Genomic DNA, 24,770 nt, shown 5'->3' with positions numbered 1-24,770 from the left:
TAAGAAACTTAACGTCCTTTTAAGGTCCAATGGCAACTGATTCCATAGGACTGGCCTGGCCACTGAAAAAATGATATTTTGTGCTGAATGTATGTGCAATAACACATGCTCAGGTGTACATGTTTCCATGGCATCTTTGCACACATTATTTACGTAAGATTACTTTATAACAATAGGAATTCTTTTTTTTACATGGCTCTAGCGTAGGGCTTGTTACACTGGCCTCTGAGTACTAATACTACTACTTATCAATTCTATAATGCTACTAGGCGTACATCCACACTTTAATTTCAAAGAATCATTGTTCCCACAATGCAAATCTGCTCAACAGAAATGATTTGGGGATATATTAGCCTACAGTGTTTGCTTCAGTGCAAATACTACCAAATATATTTGCAACTATGAGTTGTTAACTGCCTTTACTATAAATAAACATAAACTATACAGCTAATACTTTTTTACACTATTTTTACATTGATTGCCATATTTATTTATTTATGGCATTTGTACCCTGCATTATCCCAAACAAGTTTGGGTTCAATATGGCTGACATCAAACTTTTAAAGCAAATTACAATAAGAGAACTATAACAAAAATACAAAACAATACTAGGTAAAGTTTGAAAAGTCCCCAATGGCACTGAACGATTAGTACTGAAATGAATATGCAGCAGGAGCTGTGTTTCCAAAGACATGACAGAGAAGGTGGATGTATTATGATACCAACCTTCGAGACGATGCATGCCACTGGCTACATTGAGATATCGGAAGTTAAGCAGACCCATGTCACCCTGAGATCTTGGGGTCTGCAGTATCCTGACCCCTCCACAAGTAGATCTGCAAAGCCCTGTTCAGCACCCCCTCATTCCTCTGAGAAAGGAACACTGGCAACATCTGAAACCTGAACAACCACTTTGGCGCTAGTAATATTTCAAAATCAAATCAGCGACCCACTTAATAAACCAATGTACGTGTGCAAAATGCAAAACACACTTCAATTGTGGGAAGGAAAAAGCCTCACGGAGCTCAAGACTAATTAGTCTACAGAGCTTCTAGAGATCAAACTGATCTGTATAATGATCCATATGATCTACTGCTCATCATCGGCTTTGCAAAAACCTTCCCCTGTTGTTGAATGTTAGGCTTAAAAAAAATATATAAGAACAACTTAACTGTTTATTATTATTATTTACTAGTAAAAAAGGCCCTAGGCAGGCAATTTCTCCCCCTCCCCCCCGCTCTATGGCCCCCTCGACCCCCCCCCCGTGCCGGCGAAAACCGCCCCCCCCCCCCCCCGCCGCCGTTGTGGACTCCCTGTGCTGACGGGGGACCTAAACCCCCGACAGCCGAAGTGCTGTTGTGTCCTTCGCGTTGCTTCCTCAATCATCTTCGTTCTCTGGAAGTTCCTCTGCGTGCGTCTGACATCAGACACACGCAGAGAAACTTGCAAAGAAGATGATTGAGGAAACAACGCGAAGGGCACAACAGCACTTCGGCTGTCGGGGGTTTGGGTCCCCCGTCAGCACAGGTAGACCACAACGGCGGCAGGGGCGGTTTTCGGTGGCCCGGGGGGAGGGGGTCAACAGGTTCGCGGAAGGGGGGGGTCGAGGGGGTCGTAGCGCGGGGTGTGACAGATGATTCCGAGGCAGGGGGAGGAGGGAAACACGCGCTCCTCCCCTTGCCTTGGAATCAGCTGTCGTGACGTCAGTGCGTGTCTGCCTAGCAGACCACCTCCAGGGAGAGAATTATTATATAGGATTGCACTTGTATCCCACATTTTCCCACCTATTTGCAGGCTCAATGTGGCTTACAAAGATCTGTTATGGCATCATCATAACAGGGAAACCCAGTGACTCCAGATGCCAAAGCATTCAAATGTCTGAGCGTTACCACGTGCTAGTAATATATTAAGTAAATGGATCCACCCCCAAAGAGACAATCGGAATGCCCCCCCCCCCTCAAATTCGTAACTTTCCCAAGGTATTCTCCATGAGAGTGCTTACATTGTTGGCATACAATGTTGATAATTTGTTTGGAATATGATGCAAGGCTTAAGTAAATGGAAATGTACACCTCCAGTCCCTCTGAACTGATTGCAGAAGGAAGAGCTACTGATTTCTGGAAATTAAATGAAAATCCAGAAATAGCCTCAAAAGCAGTAATTGCTTCCAGTAAGTTGGGTACTGCCTCCTCTGGTCAAGTCTACAAAAACAGCAGATCATATGTGAACGTTAAAGTTTTAATACTTTCACCATTAATCATGACCCCGGGAATATTCTCTGCTGCCTCAATGATTCATACTAAAGGTTCTAACAAAATTACAAAAAAAAGAGGTGACAGGGGACAGCATTGTTACTTGCTTCAAGTAATGTCAAACGGAGATGTCCGTTCACCATCAATCAAAAGCTTGGCCATCGGTGCATGATACAGGGTCTGCAATGCCTGTAGACACCAACCTCCAATATCCACCCTCTCTAATGCACTAAACAAGTAATCTCAACCCACATGGTCAGAGGCTCTCTCAGCATATAGGCTGAGAGCCAAGGCAGGAATCTCCCTCAGCTGACTATAAACTATTGCAATAATTTTATACGATTGAATGACACTCTTTTAGTCCCCACCTCTCCTTGTACATGTTTTGAGTCCTTTTAACTCCTATATGATTACAATTTCTATATATTTGGTTTTTGATTTGTTTTCACTATATTTTATTTGCATTTGTATTTTATTGTATTAGAATTATTTTGGTTGTTATAATTAAATGAATATGTGACTATTTAGTTTTATTTTATGTGTTTTTATAGAAAATTTGTTCTGAAATTTTACTTCTGGTGATTTATGTATATGTAAATGATTTTATGTCCATGTTCTTATTTTATAGTTTTACCTCTGATTCAGCCTGAGGACGAAACGTGGCCACGTTGGGTATTGTTTTAATAAACCATTTTATTTAACCATTTTTTTCCTAGTCTGCTTTTCTGTTTGTTTATCCTTCACTAATTAAGGACAGTAAGGAGACTGCCAAGCAGTTAGCTAGTATCTTTGATAAAATTTTAATATCCACATTAATTAATGAAATTGGTCGATAGGCATCTGCTTAGTCTACCAGGTTTAAGTACCAATGTAATGAGGGCAGTGTTTTCGTGGCATGGAAAGATGCCTGTGAACACTACTGCATTAAAATAGCTTAATAATGGCTTTACAAGCGATACTTGTATAGAATTCCCCCGAAAAGCTGTCATCCCCTGGTGCAGTACAGGGCTTCAGGGACTTTAACATTAGACTATCTCTACTTCAGGAAGCAGGTGAAAGCTTGGCTCTTCAACAAGGCCTTTAATGGAAGAAGTAACTAACTTGTTAGTCTCACTCACACACACAAGGATTGACTCGGGCTGCATATACTGCAGCAGGACATGTTTATCCACTCCTACCCTAGCTGAGATAATATTTAACCATCTCTCTGACCTCATATGCAACTTTCTTTAAATTAGTTACTTTGTTTTCTAACTCCTTTTACTCTCTTACCTATGTTCCATTTTTGCTTATACCCTACACTGTCAATTAAAATGTTTTATTACGTATTGTGTTGAAATTGTAAGTAGGATACTATTTCTTTACAGTTTTCTACCAGATGGTATTTGGGTATGAGCGACAGAACAAAACAGAGCCATAACACAACTGAGTTGAATTCAAAGGCTGAAAGAGATAAGTGCACGGTCGTATACGGGACATGAAGGTTCTCATATTCAGATTGGGCTTATCTGCAAAGAATTCATAAATATGGATTGTAGATCATAGATTTTAGCAAATTTAATTTGGATAATTTCTCTCACAGTAGTGGTATATTTGCACATTAGCAGGGTTTTTTTTGAGAACCCAATGTTTTTTCTCTTAATAGAGTTTTTTTTACATTGGTTTGTTTTTTTACCCGTTATAAGATAAAGGACCAATGATAAGAGTATAGCTCCAGTGATAGCGTTGGTGCTCTTTTGAAAAGAGCAATTATTCTGTGTAGAATTGCCAAGCTTGGAAGCGTTGAGGTCCGTGGTTGTTAAAAGCAGTTACTTTGTTCACACACTTTTCTAAGTAGTATACTATGGCATACTTTGTATTGTTATTTGAATATTTTTACTGCTGTAATTGTCTATTGCTCATGCTTGATTTATTCTTACTGTACACCGTCTTGAGTGAATTCCTTCAAAAAGGCGATAAATAAATCCTGGGAACAGCGTTGTAAAATTCTCCAGCATCAGTGAAACGGATTCCCAGTTAGTTTTCTACTATAAAGCTATGCAATGGACTGTCTGTATCTACAGATTTGAGAAAAGTACAGCATATTTCAATACTGTCTGGATTTAAGTATTAGCAGATGTTACACTGTTCCAGGAATGCTGTAGCGGTGTCCAATTTGCTTGGCATATGTTTTTTTTAATGTTTTATTTTTTTTGGACTGATGATGGCTTTTTTTTTTGGCTGTCTATGCATGAAATAGCTAAAGTGCAGTTTGTTGCTGAGGTCTTTTTTTTCTCCACTTATTTTTGTGATGGTTGTGAAATTAAGCAGAATAGACTCACATAAGCTTACATTTGAAACAAAAATTGTGAGCCTATTTTTTCATGTCATTTACTGAATCCAGCCCTAAGTATTAGGAGTGTTTAAGCTGTAAATACATTTTCTTTATCATTTATAAGCGTATTAGTCCCCACTTTGGTCTCCTGGAAATCATCTTTACAAACTTGGGCAATCTGTAATTCACAGAAATGTAGGTTTCCACTGTAGATTTTAAACACACTTGCAGACACAGACACTATGGAGTTGTGTGAATACTATTCTCAGGGGTCTATACTAGTTATATTTTAGCACTTTGAAGTGCCTTTAATTTGCGTACTGTGTGCTTCAATCAAAGTAGCAGTCTCTTTTGCTATAATGTCAACCAGGCAAAGGGGTCACTGTTTTCATAGGCAACATTTTAATCTAAACTGACATTTCTAACCCGCTTATTCCCTGTTATGGTCTGAAGCAGTTTACAAGCTAAAATTATCATGACAATTTACAATTACACATTACAGGTAAATTCAAAAGTGGTAATCTAACTTTTACCTACAAGGGTGAATTATAGAGCAAATAATTTGGACAAGAATATAATTTACAAAAAGATTTGGAAAATTTCTTTAGCATAGTTCAGTGGTTCTCAAACCTGGTCCTGGAGGCACCCCAGCCAGACAGGTTTTCAGGATTACCCACAATGAATAGTCATGAGAGGGATTTGAATACACTGTGTCCACTGCATGCAAATCTATCTCATGACTATTCATTGTGGATATACTGAAAACCCGACTGGCTAGGATGCCTCCAGGACCAAACTTCTTCCAAACTAATCATGGCAAAAGATGATCAATATTTATCTACATACATTTCTGGGCTGGATTTTTCCACAACTGCTAGGGAATTATTGGTACTAATAGATTCCTGGGATAAGAAACACCTCAGCCATAGGGGGTCGGTGGCCCAACTGTTTGGGGAGGCTAAAGGGGGCGGGGTTAGGGGTGGGGCCAGGGGTGGAGCTTAAATCCATAATTGTCTGATAACACGCAGAAAAAATAAATAAGTCACAATTAATACCTTTTATTAAATTTAGATATTAGATATGTATCAAATGTCAAAGAATAAAGTGGTTGCTCAAAGCATATTCTAAGCACAAGCGCTCAACTGCAAAACACTATGCACAACTTTGTGCAAAAAAAACGCTCAGAACCTTACTGTACCATAAATATTACACTGGGCAGACCTAATACACCAATATACCACCCATACGGAAAATGCAGACCGTCAACAATATGAAACAAGGGATCATAATATCACAATTCTCTTGTACAGCCACAAAACACCCTAATTAATGTGGGATAAAATGCCATAAATAAGTAAATAAATATAAACTTTTAATGTTGAGCACCTGATAAGTGAACATATTCCAAACACTATAATGAAAATAAAATGATCTTTTCTACCTTTGTTGTCTGGTGACTTTTTCTGATCATGCTGGCCAGTATCCGATTCTGCTGCTTTCTGTCCTCAGTGCAGGTCAGGAAGTCATCCTCCTTAAATATCTCCCTGGCGACCCAGGACACCTCCAGCCAACCCCCCCTGCCTTCCCAGCAGTAAGGTAAACAAACCATAAACCAATTTCTACAACTGCTAGAGGGCTTTCACTGCAGCTCCTGCTGTGAGGATGGAGGTAAATCAACAATTTAATCCCCTCAGAACAGCTGGACTCCACAGCTGATCCAATCTGATGCAGCAGGGGGGAGGCTTAGCCTCTCCAAGCCTCTTATACCGGGCGCCTATGACCTCAGCAGTGTAATTTGTTTTCTAAGAAATACGCTGCCAGTTCGCATTGTGTTGCTCCACTTGTTTAACTAAATTAGTAGCATTTGTTGAATCCCTCTGTATAAGAACCGTCATGACAGCATAAAAAGAAAGCAGTTCATGCTACAGAACGTATTCTGCATGCTGGCTAGTAAACTGAATAAAGATGTATAGTTTAGCATCCAGATATCATTACCTAAGTGTAGGTTCCAGATGCCAAGTATTGCACACAAATTCTCTCCAGTCCACAGTTGTGTAAGTGACACTTTCTTCTTTTCCTTTTTCTGTGGTGCTCTCATCAATCACAACAATTGGACTTTTCTGACCTGAACGAGTAGCAAAAACTCGAGGTGGAAAGATTGCTACGAACAAAACAAAAACAAAACACAATATCTTAAAAGCAGCAATACCGTCTGATGATCGATGTTATAAATTTCAATATGCTCTCTTCATAGCATTTCCATTCTTTTTTCACAACGTGTGAAGGTGGTGAGTGGTTTGGAAAACTCATGCATGTCTTCTTGAGAAAACCGATATGTTGGTATGATAAAGATACACTGCAGTCTGCTAAGAACCCATTTTTCTGCCCAGATTCCTAGATTATGCTTTTGGCCAACCATCTCAGCATCAGATTCAGGGCCTGTAGGTTGATAATCCCAGGAGCAGTGGAAGCAAAGGAATATGACACATCAGACATTTACTTCAATGGAATGACAGGTACAGTCGGTGCAAATTTCCCAACTAATGTTATCATCATTAACAAACTTACACGCAAGCTAACAACTGCAAAACCTTTTCAAGGATTCCCACCTTTGTGAATGGCACAATCAGCAATTCCACCTTCAGCTGCTGTCAGAAGAATTAGCCTTGAGTGTAGGCATAGGTTCACCATCATTAAACATTTCTATTTATTTATTTATTTGGATTTATTAACTGCCTTTATGAAGAGATTCACCCAAGGATGTGAACAGTAGATACAGTTTAACATCAAACTTACAGTTTTATTAACAGCATAACAATTGTAAAATGTACAAGTATAAACATAATATAGCAAACAGCACTGAAATGCAAATAACAGAGATATAATACAATGTAAGCATAATACTAATGAAATATCTAATAAGCACACATTAGAACATTCAAATAACATAGCTACGATACTATTGCTTTTCTATAACACAGCTTACCATATAGATGGGGCCAAGATGTGTGGTACAGAGTCAGTTGGGATTAATAAATGGGTGGCTAAACTCAAGGCAAGTTCTTTGTATAGTTAATCAAGATACAAAGAACTGGTCTAAGTTACAGTGTGTGTAGAAAGCTAGTCCAGGTGCAGAATGAGTTTATAGTCAGTCACCCTATGTATTAAAGGCTCGGGAGAAGAGCCAGGCTTTCACCCGCTTCCTGAAGTAGAGGGTAGTCTCGAGTTAGACGTGGCCCCTCTGGGAGTAAGTTCCAGAGTGTAGGGGCTACTCCCGAGAAGGCTCACTGGCAGATATCATATCGTACAATTTCTTTTGATGAGGGGACAGATAGTGATGATCCTTGAGAGGATCTTAGAGGTCTCAAAGGAGTGTAGAGGGCTAACTTATTCTTTAAGCACTCTGGTCTATTTTGTCTGTTTTAAATTTAGCCCTGCAAGGTCCTGGTAGCCACTGTAGTTTTTACAGGAAGGGTACATAAGTATTACCATACTGGGACAGACCAAAGGTCCATCAAGCCCAGCATCCTGTTTCCAACAGTGGCCAATCCAGGTCACAAATACCTGGCAAGATCCCCAAAAAGTACAAAACATTTTAAACTGCTTATCCCAGAAATAGTGGATTTTCCCCAAGTCTATTTTAATAATGGTCTATAGACTTTTCCTTTAGGAAGCCATCCAAACCTTTTTTAAACTCTGCTAAGCTAACTGCCTTTACCACATTCTCTGGCAACGAACTCCAGAGTTTAATTACACGTTGAGTGAAGAAATATTTTCTCCAATTCGTCACACCATTTCCAGCCTTCTATCTGCCGTGCGGCAGCATTCTGAATTAGTTCGAGCTGATACAAACTCTTTTTGGTTTGACCAGTGTACAGGGCATTACAATAATCAAGTTGTGATCTTTCATGATAATTCAATGGCATAACTTATTATGTTTCGATTCATCAAGACACCAGGTTATTGATCAGATACTAACCAGGAATAGAACGATAATTGGTAGAGGATCAGAGATATGGAACAAATTACCTAAGGATATCAGAAATATTACCTGTTATACAAAATTTATAAAGGCTTTGAAGTCTTTCTTGTTTACTGAGTATGTGTAGGACATTGCGGTTTGAAATAATGTCGGTCAACTCAGCGAGTTTAACTGTTTATTAAGTGGAATTTGTTCTATTTGCTCATACTTTGTAATCTGCCTTGAGCCTCCACAGGTAAAGCGCTGCGTATGCCTTGTAGCGCTATAGAAGTGATAAGTAGTAGTAGCAGTAGTAAAGCGGAATAGAAATTCCTATACTAGATTAGATGCAAAGAAAGCTACATTGATTAGAAATGACATGAGTGTAAATTGAGATAAGTTCACCGATGTAACTGCATATAGCCGAGGGATCAATGTGCAAATTGAATGGCATTACTCTCTACAATGATTGGTTGCCCTAAAGTTTTGCAGTATTATGATTAGTAAAGGGTTTTTTTTCTCATCCGATTGGTAAAAAAGCAAAGACACTTACCTGTAGCAGGTATTCTCAAAGGCCAGCAGGGCAGCAGGCAGAGGCACGGCTGAAGCAAGCTCCCCAAATGTCAATGCTCCTAAAGCATGACCTGAATGCGCTCATTGAGGGTCGACATCAGGAAATGCTGGGGTGTTGGTTCTGAGACAGCCTGCTGAATTGCCGATGTCGACTTAGGTACCTGGTCCCGGCTGCATGGAGATACCATGCCGCACCTCCTCGATGGAGGGGGAACGCTCATCCCGGTGCCGACGCTTCTCGGGTACCGGATCCCTCGGTGCCCTAGCACTGCGCATAGAGGGGAATCAACACTTGTGCTTCTTGGTTTTTAGCCAATGCCAAGGATCGACACCCTTGGTGCAGATGAGGTCGAATCCTCACACCTCCTCAGTGTTGGGCCAGATGCTGACTGGTCCTGGAGGTCCTGCACAGTGGATGGCTTCGAGGCAGGTGGAGACCTGCTCAATGTACGTCCATTCCCAGTGTCAGACATGGGTACCAATGCAACCGATGCTGGTGCAAGCGCCAATGCCGATGAACTGGACCTGGTTCCAAAAATCTTCTCTTTCTTAGCCTCTCGGGATAACCGGGTTCCTTTTTGCATATGCAAGCAAAGAACACAGTTATGTTCTGGCCCCAAACATTGTTGCACCGAGCACAGCGCTTGAAGCCACTGGGAACCTTCAATTACATGGAAGGGAAAACACCCGTGGCCAAACAGCTCAATGGTGATAGAAAAAGGCACAAATTACTGAGAAAAATGAAAGGAAAGGATTCTGACCGAAGCTCAGGCCTATAAGAGGATCTCGTGAGCCCAAGAAAAAATAAGGAAACTTAAAAGTGGGGGAAAACTAATTAAAATCATAAGGGTTAAGGAAAAAAACAATCCCGAAGGGAAGGCATAAAAAAAAACTCAAAAAGAATCGACACACCAGACACTGTGAGAAGCCACAAGCAGTGCATTCTCTTCTCACTGCAGATAAAGAAAGACTGATGGTCCTGTGTTCTTGTGGTGGGCGGGAAGGCACAACGCATGGTCAGTGGGAGTGCTGTCATGAGTTCTTAAAGATGTAGTATGCTATAAAAGTGTTTCACAATGGGCGGAATGCATGATGTCACCCACATGTGAGAACTGCCTGGCCTGCTTGTCCTCTGAGAAAAAACTTGGCTACGTGATGCAAGGTTCCTCATTAGGAGTCATTGCCCAGGAAAAAGATCTGGGTGTCATCATTGATGATATGTTGAAACTGTTTGCTCAGTGTGCAGAAGCGGTTAAGAAAGCAAACAGAATGATAGGAATTATTTGGAAAGGAATGGAAAACAATACTGAGAAGGACAACAAAAATGATAAAGGGGATGGGATGACTTCCCTATAAGAAAAGACTAAAGCGGCTAGGGCTCTTTAGCTTGGAGAAAAGACAGCTGAGGGAAGATATGATAGAGGTCTATAAAATACTGAGTGGAGTGGAACAGGTAGGTGTGAATTGCTTGGTTACTCTTTCCAAAAGATGATAGCATCTGTTTAAGATTGGACACCATTTTTCCCAAAGGAAAGGGACGAACTGTTGTACTGTGCAGGTAACTTTTTTTTACATGCAGTCCGTGGGATTGGAGACGAGAGGATGTGGTCCCTCTTCACAAAAGCAGAGACAGAGAAGAAGTGGTAAACTACAGGCTGGTAAGTTTCACGTCGGTGGTAGGAAAAATAATGGAGTCGCTGCTGAAAGAAAGGATAGTTAACTTTCTAGAAGCCAACGGGGTTACAGGATCTGAGGTAACATGGCTTTATCAAAGGAAAATCCTGCCAAATGAACCTTATTGACTTCTTTGACAGGGTGACCAAAGAATTGGATGAAGGATGTGCAGTATGTGTAATCTAGTTGGATTTCAGTAACGCATTTGATACTGTCCATTACAGAAGACTCGCGAATAAGCTAAGAAGGCTGAACTTAGGACCCAAAGTGTTGACCTGGCTAGGAAACTGGTTGACTGACAGGCGCCAGTGGGTGGTGGTAAACGGAATCCGCTCTGAGGAAAGGAAAGGAAGGTGAGTAATGGAGTGCATCAGGGGTTGGTGCTGGGGCTGATTCTGTTTAATATATTTGTGAGAGATATTTCTGAAGGGTTAGAAGGAAACGTTTGCCTTTTTGCGGATGACACGAAGATAGCCAATAGAGTGGATACCTTGGAAGGAGTAGAAACCATGAGAAGGGTTCTCCAAGTGTTAGAAGAATGGTCAGGGGTCTGGCAGTTAAAAATTTAATGCCAAGAAGTATATGAGAAGAGACTGGAAGACCTGAATATGTATAAGCTAGAGGAAAGGAGAGAAAAGAGACGCGATACAGATATTCTTGAAAGGTATTAATATACATATAAGACTCTTCCAGAGACATAGCGACAGTAGAACTAGAGGACATGCATTGAGGAGCAATGTCAGGAAATACTTTTTTAAAGAGAGGGTAGTGGATGCCTGGAACACCCTTCCAAGAGACATGGTGAAGTCAAAAAAGGTCAAGGAATTAAAAAATGCATGGAATAAACACACAGAATGCCTAAAAAGTAAGAGGTGGAAACATAGCTGTTGAGGTGTTACATTGGGTAAGAATAGTGGAAACTAAGGCCAATGCCAGACAGGCTTCTACGGTCTGCGTCCCGCAAATGGCAAAATGCAGATGAAGATCGGCAACCCCAGTATTGGGAAACTAAGGCCAATGCCAGACAGACTTCTATGGTTTGTGTCCCATAAATAGCAAAAGACAGATGAAGATTCAGCAACTCCAGTATTGCTTATCACTATGTAACTCAAGGGGGAGGGGAAGACGTCTTAAAAAGCAAGTTAATTACTATTAGCAATACTTTGGTTATAACTTATATTATATCCCAAGACTCCATCATATTTGCCTTTATGTGGTTGACATGATGGCAAATTGCTAACCAGAATTTAAGCATGAATGACTCTAACCTGCACAGTGTACAAGCACTCAAAGAAATATTAAATTGTGTTTTGAGAATTTCAGTGTAGAATTTTCCAAATGTCTGCCTACAGCAGGACTTTCCAAAATTGTGGGTCATGACCCCAATTGCAAACACGAATAATTCACGTTTGGGGTCACAACCTGAGTGGGCCAAGAAAAAACCTCAGCGGCTGTGCGTGCTCCATGGAAGGTGGAAGACGATGGCATTGTTGGCTGTGACACTGTAGAAGGGCCATGAGCAGTAGTACTACCATAGGCCTCCTGTGGTCACGTGTCTTCTGGGGTTGTGACCATAGAAAGTTTGCCAAGCACTCGTCTACAGTGGTTCAAATTGTCAATGTAAAGGTTAATATAAAGGTCAAAAGGAAGGGCATATTACTGCTTTAGGTTGCAAAACGAAAGGAGGAGGGAAATATACTTTTATTTTCTTACCTTTCTCTTTTTCTTTAAGATAAGCAGACACCAAATCATGCAAAAACATAATTAACTCGGCATCCATAGTCACACAGATATGATCTGTAAATTCAGTCACCACACTACATTCCACCTTTGGCTTGCTGCTGGCATCTAAAAAAGATCAAATGAATAATTCTATCAATGGAAATATTTAGAAACACTTTCCATAGTCAATGTATTGGTGCTTAAACAGACAATAATAGTGATATAATAATAATAATAGGAAAGATAATAGTGCTGATGTGAAGGTATAACTAAAATTGTCAGCAATATTTCTGTCTTCCCTTCATTCACTGCTATTGCAGTGTGGGACACTATATCTGTTGCCACTGAAGCTCTATATGGTGGAAGTTGAGACAATTAAGAAGACGGGGATATCTCTCTTTTAACCAGTTTGCTCTAGTTGTTCAAGGCTCTACATAGGATGTTCCAAATTATTATACTGACGGTTACAGGCACTTCAAAATACATCAGCTAGGCTGATTTGTCAGGTCTCCTCAGGTCCCTTCACTGGCTTCCGATCAGATACCGCATACAGTTCAAGCTTCTCCTTCTTACCTACAAATGCACTCAGTCTGCAGCCCCTCATTACCTCTCTACTCTCATCTCCCCTTTCGTTCCCACCCGTAACCTCCACTCACAGGACAAATCCCTCCTCTCAGTACCCTTCTACACCACCGCCAACTCCAGGCTCCGCTCATTCTGCCTCGCCTCACCCTATGCTTGGAATAAACTTCCTGAGCCCTTACGCCAAGCCCCCTCCCTACCCATCTTCAAATCTTTGCTCAAAGCCCACCTCTTCAATGTTGCTTTCGGCACCTAACCTTTATACCTTTCAGGAAATCTAGACTGCCCTATTTGACTGACTGTACATTTGTCCTTTAGATTGTAAGCTCCTTTGAGCAGGGACTGTCCTTCTATGTTAAACTATAGAGCGCTGCGTAACCCTAGTAGCGCTTTAGAAATGTCAAGTAGTAGTAGTAGTCACAAAATGGAAGAGTGTAACTCCTCTTCTTGGATAGTTGCATTGGTTCCCTATAGAAGCGTGGGCATCGTTTAAATTATGTGGGCTAGTATCTACTATTATTCATGGTCTAGCCCCTATATCATTTATGTCCAAACTCTTGTTTTCTTCACATTGTGAAAGTCAGTTAATGCTGAATTTTCTCTTCGAGTCCTAGGTGAAATATAAATGTGCACATACTCTGTTACTCTTTTATCAATCAGCTAAGATTTGGAATGCTCTGCTTAGTCTGGAATTAAATGATACAAGATTTAGGAAGAAACCCGTTACTAAAGCAACTGTCTTTTGATGGAATTTTAATTCTGTAGCTTCCCAGTTACTCTTATTGTAATCCACACTGAACCTGGAAGGTAAATGCAGAGTATGAATACAGTTGTAATTATAATCGTATATAAGCAATAATACAGAGTGGGGTGGATTTTAATGCACACACTCACATGTACTAGGAGGCACAAGATAAAGCCAAAGCCTATGGCACCCAAAAATACACCAAGATCCTTTTACAACCCTGGAACAGGTATGGCTGAAAATGGCAGTGGGGAAGGGAGGGACTGAGGGAGACCTTGGGAGAGAAGGAAGGGAAGAGGAGATGCTGGCACCGGTGTGGGCGAGAAAGCTAATAGAATCACGTATAGGTTGCCCTTCCCTTACTTTTGACCTTAAAAATGGTCAAAAGTTTTGTGATCCTTATGCAAGTATTTATGTAGTTAAGCCAAATTTTGGTTATCTGTGAAAACAGGGGGGGGGGGGGGTCTTGATTAGTAATATCTTATTGGACCCTGCGGGATTCTACAAAAGGACCCACACTACACTGTTTCTCATAGACATATTTTATAGTCCAAAGGGATAAGAAAACAGGACTAAACACAGAAATCAGATTGTAGAGGGTTAGATCTCACAGAAAAGTTAACTGATTATTCCCATAGGACCGCTGAAGAAAAGGTGATGACTTTCGTAGTTCTGTTTCGTTTTTTTCATCACCTACTAAAGCTGCTAACAACTGAAGGATGCCTGGGAAAAACTGCATTGCCAAAATTGTTGGCACTGTTACTATATTTCTGCCTCTGTTCATAAGGATATTCTGATCTACAGTGAGAAACTGATTCCCATTTTCTCCCCCCCAAAAGCCTCTCCCAGTTTACCCTTTTAAACTGCAAGTCTTCAGCCCTGCAGCAGCCCTTCGCAAAGACTGCCTGCAGCCTGCACTGGGCCTTTCCCTCTAAGGAGATTTAAAGACAGGAGACAGCATGATATCGAAAAGCTGAAGCTATTCCCCCCCCCCCCCCCCCCCCCCCCCCGGGCTGCTTCCAAACTATCAGCTAACAGTTACCGAGAAGAAAAATCCAAATACCTGACTCCACAAACATTTATTTATTTAATATATTTATAGTCCATCCATCCAAACATCTGGGCAGAATATATTAAAACATGAATAACAGAAACATCAAATGAAAAAAAAGAAACAGATCTTTGCGAACGGCTGCTACTGGCCTGCAGGGCCGAAGACTTGCTGTTTAAAAGGCTAAACTGTGGGTGCGGGGGGGGGGGGGGGGGGAGGGACCTGATAAGAGAGCCGCGGTCAGGTCCAGGAGGGGAGGGAGGAAATTGAGAGAGAACCGCTGGCACTGTAGGAGGGACGGAGATGGAATTGAGAGAGAACATTTGAGTAGCCATACTGGGTCAGACCAATGGTCCATCTAGCCCACTATCCTGTTTCCAAACAGTGCCCAAGCCAGGTCACAAGTACCTGGCAGAAACCCAATTAGCAGCAACATTCCATGCTACCAATCCTGGGGCAAGCAGTTGCTGCTCCATGTCTATCTCAATTGAGAGAGAACTACGGGCATTTTGTAGGGGTTGGGGGGAGGGAATTGAGACAGAACCGTGGACACCGTGAGATGGGAGTAACCAGTGAGGTAATTAAATTTGCTGACACAAAGTTATTCAAAGTTAAATTGCAAGAGGATTGTGAAGCATTAAAAGAGGACCTTAGGAGACTGGGCATTTAAATGACAAATGACATTTAATGTGAGCAAGTGCAAAGTGATGCATGTGGGAAAGAGGAACCTGAATTATAGCTATGTAATGCAAGGTTCCACATTAGGAGTCACCGACTGGGAAAGGGATCTAGGCATCATTGTTGATGATACGCTGAGATTCTCTGCTACTGGTGCAGCAGCGGCTAAGAACTGCCATCTGTAGTTATACTAGCCATACACCAGGTGTAACTATGGATGCATATAACTTACAAGTATTCTGTAAGCTCTGTAGGTAACTGGGAGCCCTGTCCATGTGAATACCCCCTTGCACACACATCCTTAGAGAACAGCACTTACGGTACAAATGCTACATTTTTGTGTATTTATTCACACACAGGGGTGCGTTAATGTGCCCTTTTTTAATGATTTCTAATGAGTTAGGTGGGAGGGGTGGTGGGTATTAAGGGAAGAAATTAATAAATTAAATCAAGAGCACTTCTCTTCCCTAAGAATCTCCTTATTTACCATGCAGAAACTTTATTCATCCACAAGCTGATCTGGAGCTTGCTTCAAGACTATGCAATCAAGGGATCAGAAGATGAAGATGAGGAATAAAGAATTTTTCCACTGTTGAGACATTGCAGGTCATGGAGTGTCCAGGACGGTGCTGATAGGCCACAAAGCCCAGACACTAGCCACGCCTGTCTGGTAGGTTGCTACATGAAGAGGTAGCATCAGGTTCTGTTTGGCAGGTTGGTGGTGGTCTGGATCCATTTAGTATCATTTACAAACCACTACACATTGACTTACCTTACTCACTGTATCATGTATGCATCTGTTGGCATGTGAATACTTGATACTTTCTTGTTCTAGCAAACAACCCATTGTATTTCACATTCCCAAATCCCCCTTACGTTTGAAAGTTTATTTTACATAAGTACATAAGTAGTGCCATACTGGGAAAGACCAAAGGTCCATCTAGCCCAGCATCCTGTCACCGACAGTGGCCAATCCAGGTCAAGGGCACCTGGCACGCTCCCCAAACGTAAAAACATTCCAGACAAGTTATACCTAAAAATGCGGAATTTTTCCAAGTCCATTTAATAGCGGTCTATGGACTTGTCCTTTAGGAATCTATCTAACCCCTTTTTAAACTCCGTCAAGCTAACCGCCCGTACCACGTTCTCCGGCAACAAATTCCAGAGTCTAATTACACGTTGGGTGAAGAAAAATTTTCTCCGATTCGTTTTAAATTTACCACACTGTAGCTTCAACTCATGCCCTCTAGTCCTAGTATTTTTGGATAGCGTGAACAGTCGCTTCACATCCACCCGATCCATTCCACTCATTATTTTATACACTTCTATCATATCTCCCCTCAGCCGTCTCTTCTCCAAGCTGAAAAGCCCTAGCCTTCTCAGCCTCTCTTCATAGGAAAGTCGTCCCATCCCCACTATCATTTTCGTCGCCCTTCGCTGTACCTTTTCCAATTCTACTATATCTTTTTTGAGATACGGAGACCAGTACTGAACACAATACTCCAGGTGCGGTCGCACCATGGAGCGATACAACGGCATTATAACATCCGCACACCTGGACTCCATACCCCTCCTAATAACACCCAACATTCTATTCGCTTTCCTAGCCGCAGCAGCACACTGAGCAGAAGGTTCAGCGTATCATCGACGACGACACCCAGATCCCTTCTTGATCCGTAACTCCTAACGCGGAACCTTGCAAGACGTAGCTATAATTCGGGTTCCTCTTACCCACATGCATCACTTTGCACTTGTCAACATTGAACTTCATCTGCCACTTGCACGCCCATTCTCCCAGTCTCGCAAGGTCCTCCTGTAATCGTTCACATTCCTCCTGCGACTTGACGACCCTGAATAATTTTGTGTCATCGGCGAATTTAATTACCTCACTAGTTATTCCCATCTCTAGGTCATTTATAAATACATAAAAAGCAACGGACCCAGCACAGACCCCTGCGGGACCCCACTAACTACCCTCCTCCACTGAGAATACTGGCCACGCAATCCTACTCTCTGCTTCCTATCTTTCAACCAGTTTCTTAATCCATAATAATACCCTACCTCCGATCCATGACTCTGCAATTTCTTCAGGAGGTCTTTCGTGCGGCACTTTGTCAAACGCCTTCTGAAATCCAGATATACAATATCAACCGGCTCCCATTGTCCACATGTTTGCTTACCCCCCTCAAAAAAATGCATTAGATTGGTGAGGCAAGACTTCCCTTCACTAAATCCGTGCTGACTTTGTCTCATCAGTCCATGTTTTTGTATATGCTCTGCTTTATTCTTAATAATAGCCTCCACCATCTGCCCGGCACCGACGTCAGACTCACCGGTCTATAATTTCCCGGATCTCCTCTGGAACCCTTCTTAAAATCGGAGTAACATTGGCTACCCTCCAGTCTTCCGGTACTACACTCGATTTTAGGGACAGATTGCATATTTCTAACAGTAGCTCCGCAAGTTCATTTTTTAGTTCTATTAATACTCTGGGATGAATACCATCAGGTCCCGGTGATTTACTACTCTTCAGCTTGCTGAACTGACCCATTACATCCTCCAAGGTTACAGAGAATTTGTTTAGTTTCTCCGACTCCCCCGCTTCAAATATTCTTTTCCGGCACCGGTGTCCCCCCCAAATCCTCCTCGGTGAAGACGAAGCAAAGAATTCATTTAATTTCTCCGCTACGGCTTTGTCCTCCTTGATCGCCCCTTTAACACCATTTTCGTCCAGCGGCCCACCGCCTCTTTGGCCGGTTTCCTGCTTTTAATGTATCTAAAAAAATTTTTACTATGTATTTTTGCTTCCAACGCTAATTTCTTCTCAAAGTCCTTTTTTGCCCTCCTTATCTCCGCTTTGCATTTGGCTTGGCATTCCTTATGATCTATCCTGTTACTTTCAGTTGGTTCTCTTCTCCACTTCTGAAGGATTGTTTTTGGCTCTAATGATTTCCTTTATCTTACTGTTTAGCCACGCCGGCTGACGTTTAGTCTTTTTTCCCTTTTTTCTAATACGTGGAATATATTTGTCCTGAACCTCCAGGATGGTGTTTTTAAACAGCATCCACGCCTGATGCAAGTTTTTTACTCTGCGAGCTGCTCCTTTCAGTCTTTTTTTCACCATTTTTCTCATTTTGTCGTAATCACCTTTTCTATAGTTAAACGCTAGCGTACTTGATTTCCTAGTTTCACTTCCTTCAATGCCAATATCAAAACCGATCATATTATGATCACTGTTATCAAGCGGCCCTCGTATCGTTACCCCCTGCACTAGATCATGAGCACCACTAAGGACTAAGTCTAGTATTTTTCCTTCTCTTGTCGGCTCCTGAACTAGCTGTTCCATGAAGCTGTCCTTGATTTCATCAAGAAATCTTATGTCCCTTGCGTGTACAGATGTTACATTAACCCAGTCTATATGCGGGTAATTGAAATCCCCCATTATTATTGTGTTGCCCAGTTTGTTTGCGTCCCTGATTTCCTTTAACATTTCCGCATCCGTCTGTTCGTCCTGGCCAGGCGGACGGTAGTACACTCCTATCACTATCCTTTTCCCCTTTGCACATGGAATTTCAATCCACAGTGATTCCAAGGAGTGTTTTGTTTCCTGCAGAATTTTCAATCTATTTGATTCAAGGCTCTCGTTAATATACAATGCTACCCCTCCACCAATCCGATTCACCCTATCACTACGATATAATTTGTACCCCGGTATGACAGTGTCCCACTGGTTATCCTCCTTCCACCAGGTCTCAGAGATGCCTATTATATCTAATTTTTCATTTAGTGCAATATATTCCAACTCCCCCATCTTATTTCTTAGGCTCCTGGCATTCGCATATAGACATTTCAAACTATGTTTGTTGTTCCTAAGTACATCATGCTTAGTACTTGACAGTATTAATTGGCAATCTTTTGTCTGATTTTTATTGTTATTTAAAGATACCCGATCTACTACAATCTCTTTTGCAACCTCACTATCAGGATACTCTATCTTCCCTGTTATGGTGATATCTTTGAAAGATACCTTATCCCGAACCATGCTCTTTTGAGCGACTGTCGGCCTTCCCCCCATTTCTAGTTTAAATTGCCTGTACTGTTCTTCGTAAGTATTGAATGTAGCTTTTACACTGCAACTAATCAGCTATTGTAACCACCAGATCTGCTAAACTTCTATTTTTTAATCTATTTATTTGTTACATTTGTACCCCACATTTTCCCGCCTATTTGCAGGCTCAATGTGGCTTACATAGTACCGTAAAGGCATTCGCCAAGTCCGTTAATAACAAATACAAGGTTATATTGTGGTCAAATGAGATAGGTGTGTATCAGGCACCATGAGGGTCGAAGGGAATGAAGATTATATATAGTCCTGTACGATCATTGGTTATGCGGTGTTGCTGGGTGTGGGCCCAATATTAAAAAATATATTGGATCCTAAATTTACGCTCCTAAACTTGCATCCTATTTTTAGCCAACTTTCAGCTAAAATTCATCTTTTTTAGAAGCTTAAAAGTTATGATTCTAAATGTAGGTCTTGCATTCATATTCCTAGATTTATGAGTCATGTGCTAAGCTCCTAACTTGATTTTCCTCACCTTAAATCTGTCACTCACTTTTTAAGCTCCTCAGTTTAGTTTAGTGAAATTTTGAGTAAAAGGTTATGCACTCAGTCCTAGCAATTTTCAAAGAGGTCAATTTATGAGCTTATTTCTCATGAACACAAATCCTTGAATGCTGGGTCCAAAGTTTGTTGTGTTTAAAATAAATTTCCAAATAGAACCTGACACCCAGTTCTCTTTCCACCATATCTATCATCCAATCTTTCACAGTAGTACCACTGTGCTGGGGGCAATAACTGCTAGTCGGGGGCGGACTGAGAGTCCCCTGCCCAGTCCGACACACCCCTACCGCCACGCTGCTGCCCCCCCTTTACTGCAGCAGCCGATGCCCCTGTTGTCCCGGACCTACCTGAAGGGCCCTGGTGGTCTAGTAGTCTCTGCATGTTTTTTCCTGCCTGCGTTGCTGCTATTCCTCCGCCTGCCAGCACCGTCGTGTTTCCAATTACCGCGGTACTCTCTCGGGTCTCGATAGTATCACGAGATTTCCACAGGGAGTCTCGGCTGCCATTTTTAAAATACGGCGGTGCCAGGCAGGGGGAATAGCGGCAGCACAACGGGCAGGAAAGAACATGTTCCCCTCCGCTGAGCAACTAGATCACCAGCGGCGCTACTTTAAAGGTAGGACCGGGGAGGACTATAGTGCGTGGCAGGCATCCGAGCACTGCCCGGTTGCCCGAATGGTTAGTCCGCTCCTGCTGCTAGTCCATGCAGGTCAATTTAAAATTATACAAAAGTCTTAATTTAAGGCAGGATAGGAAATATCATTTATTAATTTCATATACTGCCTGCCTCGCAAGCAAATTGAAGCGGTTTACATATTTAAAAAAAAAATCCAAGAAACAGAAAGGAACGCCATCACACAGAACTCACATCTCCACATCACAGTGTTCTAAACCTCACATACCACTTAATAAAATAAAATCATCTAAACTTAAAAACAATCTTCCACCACATGGCATTTGTACGCACCTTGTAATGGAGGTTCTTGTGGTTCCTGCACATGTATGGATTTGAAGTCCAGCTGCATCCTGGGCAAAGCAAAGATGGTTTCTGTCTCGTGGTTGTAACTGGAGGCTCCACGGAATCCACTCAGCAGGCTGGAGGTTTTCACGGCTGTGCTGCTTTCTGTATTGTTACTATCTACATTTCTAAGCAGGTTTAGCTCTGTACAGAATCAGTAAATAAATCAAGAATCAATTTATTAGAAGTTTCTACTATCGGTTAAAAATCAGAAAAATCCATGCTCTTAGGGGGTATTGCTAATTCATAAAATTCTCTCTGAATTAAATGGAAAAATTACCATCTGTTCCTGAACCCTACAAGTGATTTTTTCCGTTTCGGCCAAGGCAGCTGTCCTGGGCCTCAACAGCTCCAGGGGGCCCCACGGTCCAGGCATCTCTCCCTCTTTTCCCTACGACAGTCCATCTACTCCTCCCTTCCTGATCTTCTTTAAAGATTTATTTCCCTTTTCAGAGGGGCCCCAATGCAGCAGCCACTGTCACAAGTTGCCTGCGGCTGCCCCGAAGCTTTCCCTCTCCGCCAAGATCTGCCCCCTCTGAGGCAATTTCCTGTTTCCGCCTGGGCGGATCAAGGCAGAGAAGGAAGCTTCGAGGCAGCTTGTGAGGATGGCTCTGAGATGGGAAATAAAAATTTTAAAGAAGACTGAAGGTGAGAAGATGGGAGGGAGACGGACTGTGATAGAAACTAATTCTCTATAGCTAAGATTCTATCTTTCTTTCTCTTCTTTCGCTCTCTGTTCTGTAACCTTTGTACGAGGAATAAAATTTTCCATCCTATTGTTAGACTCTGTTCTGTAAAACTACTAATGCCAAGAGCCAATAATATTTCTTGTGCTGTTGCTAGTGAGAAATAAAGATTTCTTTTCTTCTTCTAACTTAGCCTGAGTTTTTTATAAGAATAGCATGACCAAACGCGCAGCCTAGAACAATTTGAAAGAATAACATCTCTGCGTGGAATCTTTTGTGGAAGCAAGCAAGACTCGGGAGACACCCTCTGAAAGACTCAAGGAAGCAAATTCTAGGCTCTCAACATCCAGGCCGCGAAAGCCAGAGATTGGAGGTTGGGATGCAGAAGTGACCCCTCATTCTGAGTGATGAGGGTTGGAAAACACTACAATCTCCACAGTTCTTCAGAGGACAACTCCAGAAGAAGAAGGAACCAAATCTGACACAACCAGTAGGGTGCAATAAGGATCATGGTTCCGCGGCCTTGCTTGAGTTTCAGCAAAGTCTTCCCTACTAGAGGTATGGGAGGATATGCATACAAAAGACCTGTTCCCCAATGAAGGAGAAAGGCATCTGACGCTAGTCTGTCATGGGCCTGAAGCCTGGAACAAAACTGAGGGGCCTTGGGATTGATTTGAGTGGCAAAAAGATCCACCAAGGGGGTGCCCCATGCTCGGAAGATCTTGCGGGTTACGCCCATATTCAGCGACGAACCGATGTCCTCAATGGCGATGTCGAGAGGCCGACTCTCGCTAGAACTGCGGCGAAGCTTCCTCCACCGACGTCGAAGGGGAGTCGACCTGGGTGGCAGCTGACACCGGTGCTGCAAGCAACACCAAGGACGGGGACCTCACCGCAGGTGAAGGGCCAGATGCCGCTGCAGCAGGCGGCACCCCCAAAAAGTTTATCGCATCGGACTTCTCAAGCTACTTGGGCCCGTTTCTTCATACGAAGACACAGAGCACAAGGAGCTGGGCTATGGTCAGGCCCAAGGCACTGGCAAGAATGGGTTTAAGTACCTGAGATGGTCCGGTTGTACCGAGTACGTTTGAAGACGCTGGGTGTCTTCGACAACATGGAAGGAAAAATGGCACCAGTGAAATCAAAAGACTCAATTGTGCCTAGTAAAAAGGGCACAAAAAAAGGTAGAAACCGTTGAAAAATAAAGAAAACTTAGAACAAGAAAAAAAGAACTGAGGATTTAAAAAAAAGGAAAACACACACTCTTTTTTTGTTTTTTTTTTTTAAAGAAGCCAAAGAAGAGGCAAAAAACATGGGGAAAAAAAACCGACGAAAAAAGAACTTCTTCCCAGGCCAAAATGAGGAGCACAGGAGGAACCTGCCGCACCTTGTCGCGGAAAAAAGAAACTGAGGTACGGGTGGGAAGTCAGTCCGCGCACGCGCACCAGAAGGCTCTAGCAAAATTTTTTGTTTTTGTTATGGCAAATGCCGGTTCCTGGGCCGATGAGGACGTCGACCCATGTGTGAGAATAATTCAGCCTGCTTGTTCTCGGAGAATACATATCACTGCTAACAATACAGTAGTTCTTCTGGGTTGGATATGTTCTTGTTAAAGACAGGCAGGGTTCAATTTGTGCCGGAATGGGGCGGAATGGCATTCCGGCACTTTTTTTGCAGCCAGAAGTGAAGTCGTTATCCATATCTCCCTGCCCACCCCACATTCAACTTCTTCCCCTCCTGTTCCCTCCCCAGTCAGGGATCCAGCGTCTCTCTTTGATTAAACCCCCTGCCCCCGGGTGTACCTTTTAAAAAGTGTTTTTTGTTGTTGGAAGCAGTCAGCAGTGAACAAGCAATTCATATGTACTGTTTGCACCGACCTCACAGCCTTCTCTCTGACGCACTTCCTGTTTCCGCAGAGGCAGAAAGCATCAGAGAGAAAGCTCTGTGGTATGCGTGAGCAGCATATCTAAATCACTGTTCACTGCTGGCTGCCTCCAGCAGTGAAGATCACATTTAAAAGGTACACTGGGGGGGGGGGGGGGGGGGGGGTGACTGAGAGGCAAGGGGAGATGCATAACTTCAAGCTGGGGAGGGGGAAAGAAAAAATGGGGTCCTTGGGGGGGGGGGGATGCTGGTCCATGGGAGGATGGATTGCAACTGCTATTAATAATATACATCAGTTACTTAGAAATTCATGAATATTAGTTAGAAAGCAGCAACTCTACAAGTGGCACCTCCTTGAAGGGCTCCTGGTGTCGTGCAATAAAAGCTATTCTATCTTAGCATCTGGGTGCTTGGATTCCATTATAACCTGGGGGGGGCGGGGAGAGAAAAATGCTGGTCAATGGATGGGGAGGATGAAAGCAAAAATGCTGTTCCTTTGCTGGGGGAGGGGGAGAAAAGATGCTTCTCTATGAACGGGGAAAGAAACAAAATCAGGTCTATGGATGGGGGAGGGGGGAGAAAAAATGCTGGTCCTTGGGGGTGGAGACAAAAACGCTGTTCCGGGGGGGGGGGGGGGGGGGGAGGAAGATAAAATGATGATCCATTTACTTATTTGGATTTATTTACTGCCTTTTCGAAGGAATTCACTCAAGGCGGTGTATAGATCAAACATGAGCAATAGGCAATTACAGCAGTAAAAATATTCAAGTAACAATACAAAGTATGGCATAGTATACTACTTAACTAAATTAGGAATTTTTCAAACTCGTATACCAATATTTAACACACAAAATGTTTGAAAATATCAAATGAGTGAGTCTCCCTCTGTGCAAGGAACTTAAAAATACAATTCCTTTTATTCTTTAACTTATCAAAGGACCTCAAATCTCCTACTGGGGAAACTACAGCAAACATTAGTCTGCGCCTCAGTCAGCCTCTTCCCGGC

The 24,770-nt window shown here is 42.3% G+C and overlaps 1 protein-coding gene across 1 annotated transcript in view; it reads right to left on the bottom strand.

The window, feature by feature from the left end:
* The window catches only part of KIAA1109 (KIAA1109 ortholog), a 452,391-nt gene that overhangs the window by 3,060 nt on the left and 424,561 nt on the right, over positions 1-24,770 (bottom strand). Inside the window, 3 exon segments of the mRNA XM_030191772.1 lie at positions 6,562-6,727; positions 12,488-12,622; positions 21,144-21,338. Of these exon segments, the coding sequence (XP_030047632.1) occupies positions 6,562-6,727; positions 12,488-12,622; positions 21,144-21,338 (496 nt within the window).

This window comes from Microcaecilia unicolor, chromosome 2, assembly GCF_901765095.1.
Source record: "Microcaecilia unicolor chromosome 2, aMicUni1.1, whole genome shotgun sequence".
Lineage (NCBI taxonomy): Eukaryota > Metazoa > Chordata > Amphibia > Gymnophiona > Siphonopidae > Microcaecilia > Microcaecilia unicolor.
This window is presented reverse-complemented; position numbering and strand designations above follow the sequence as displayed.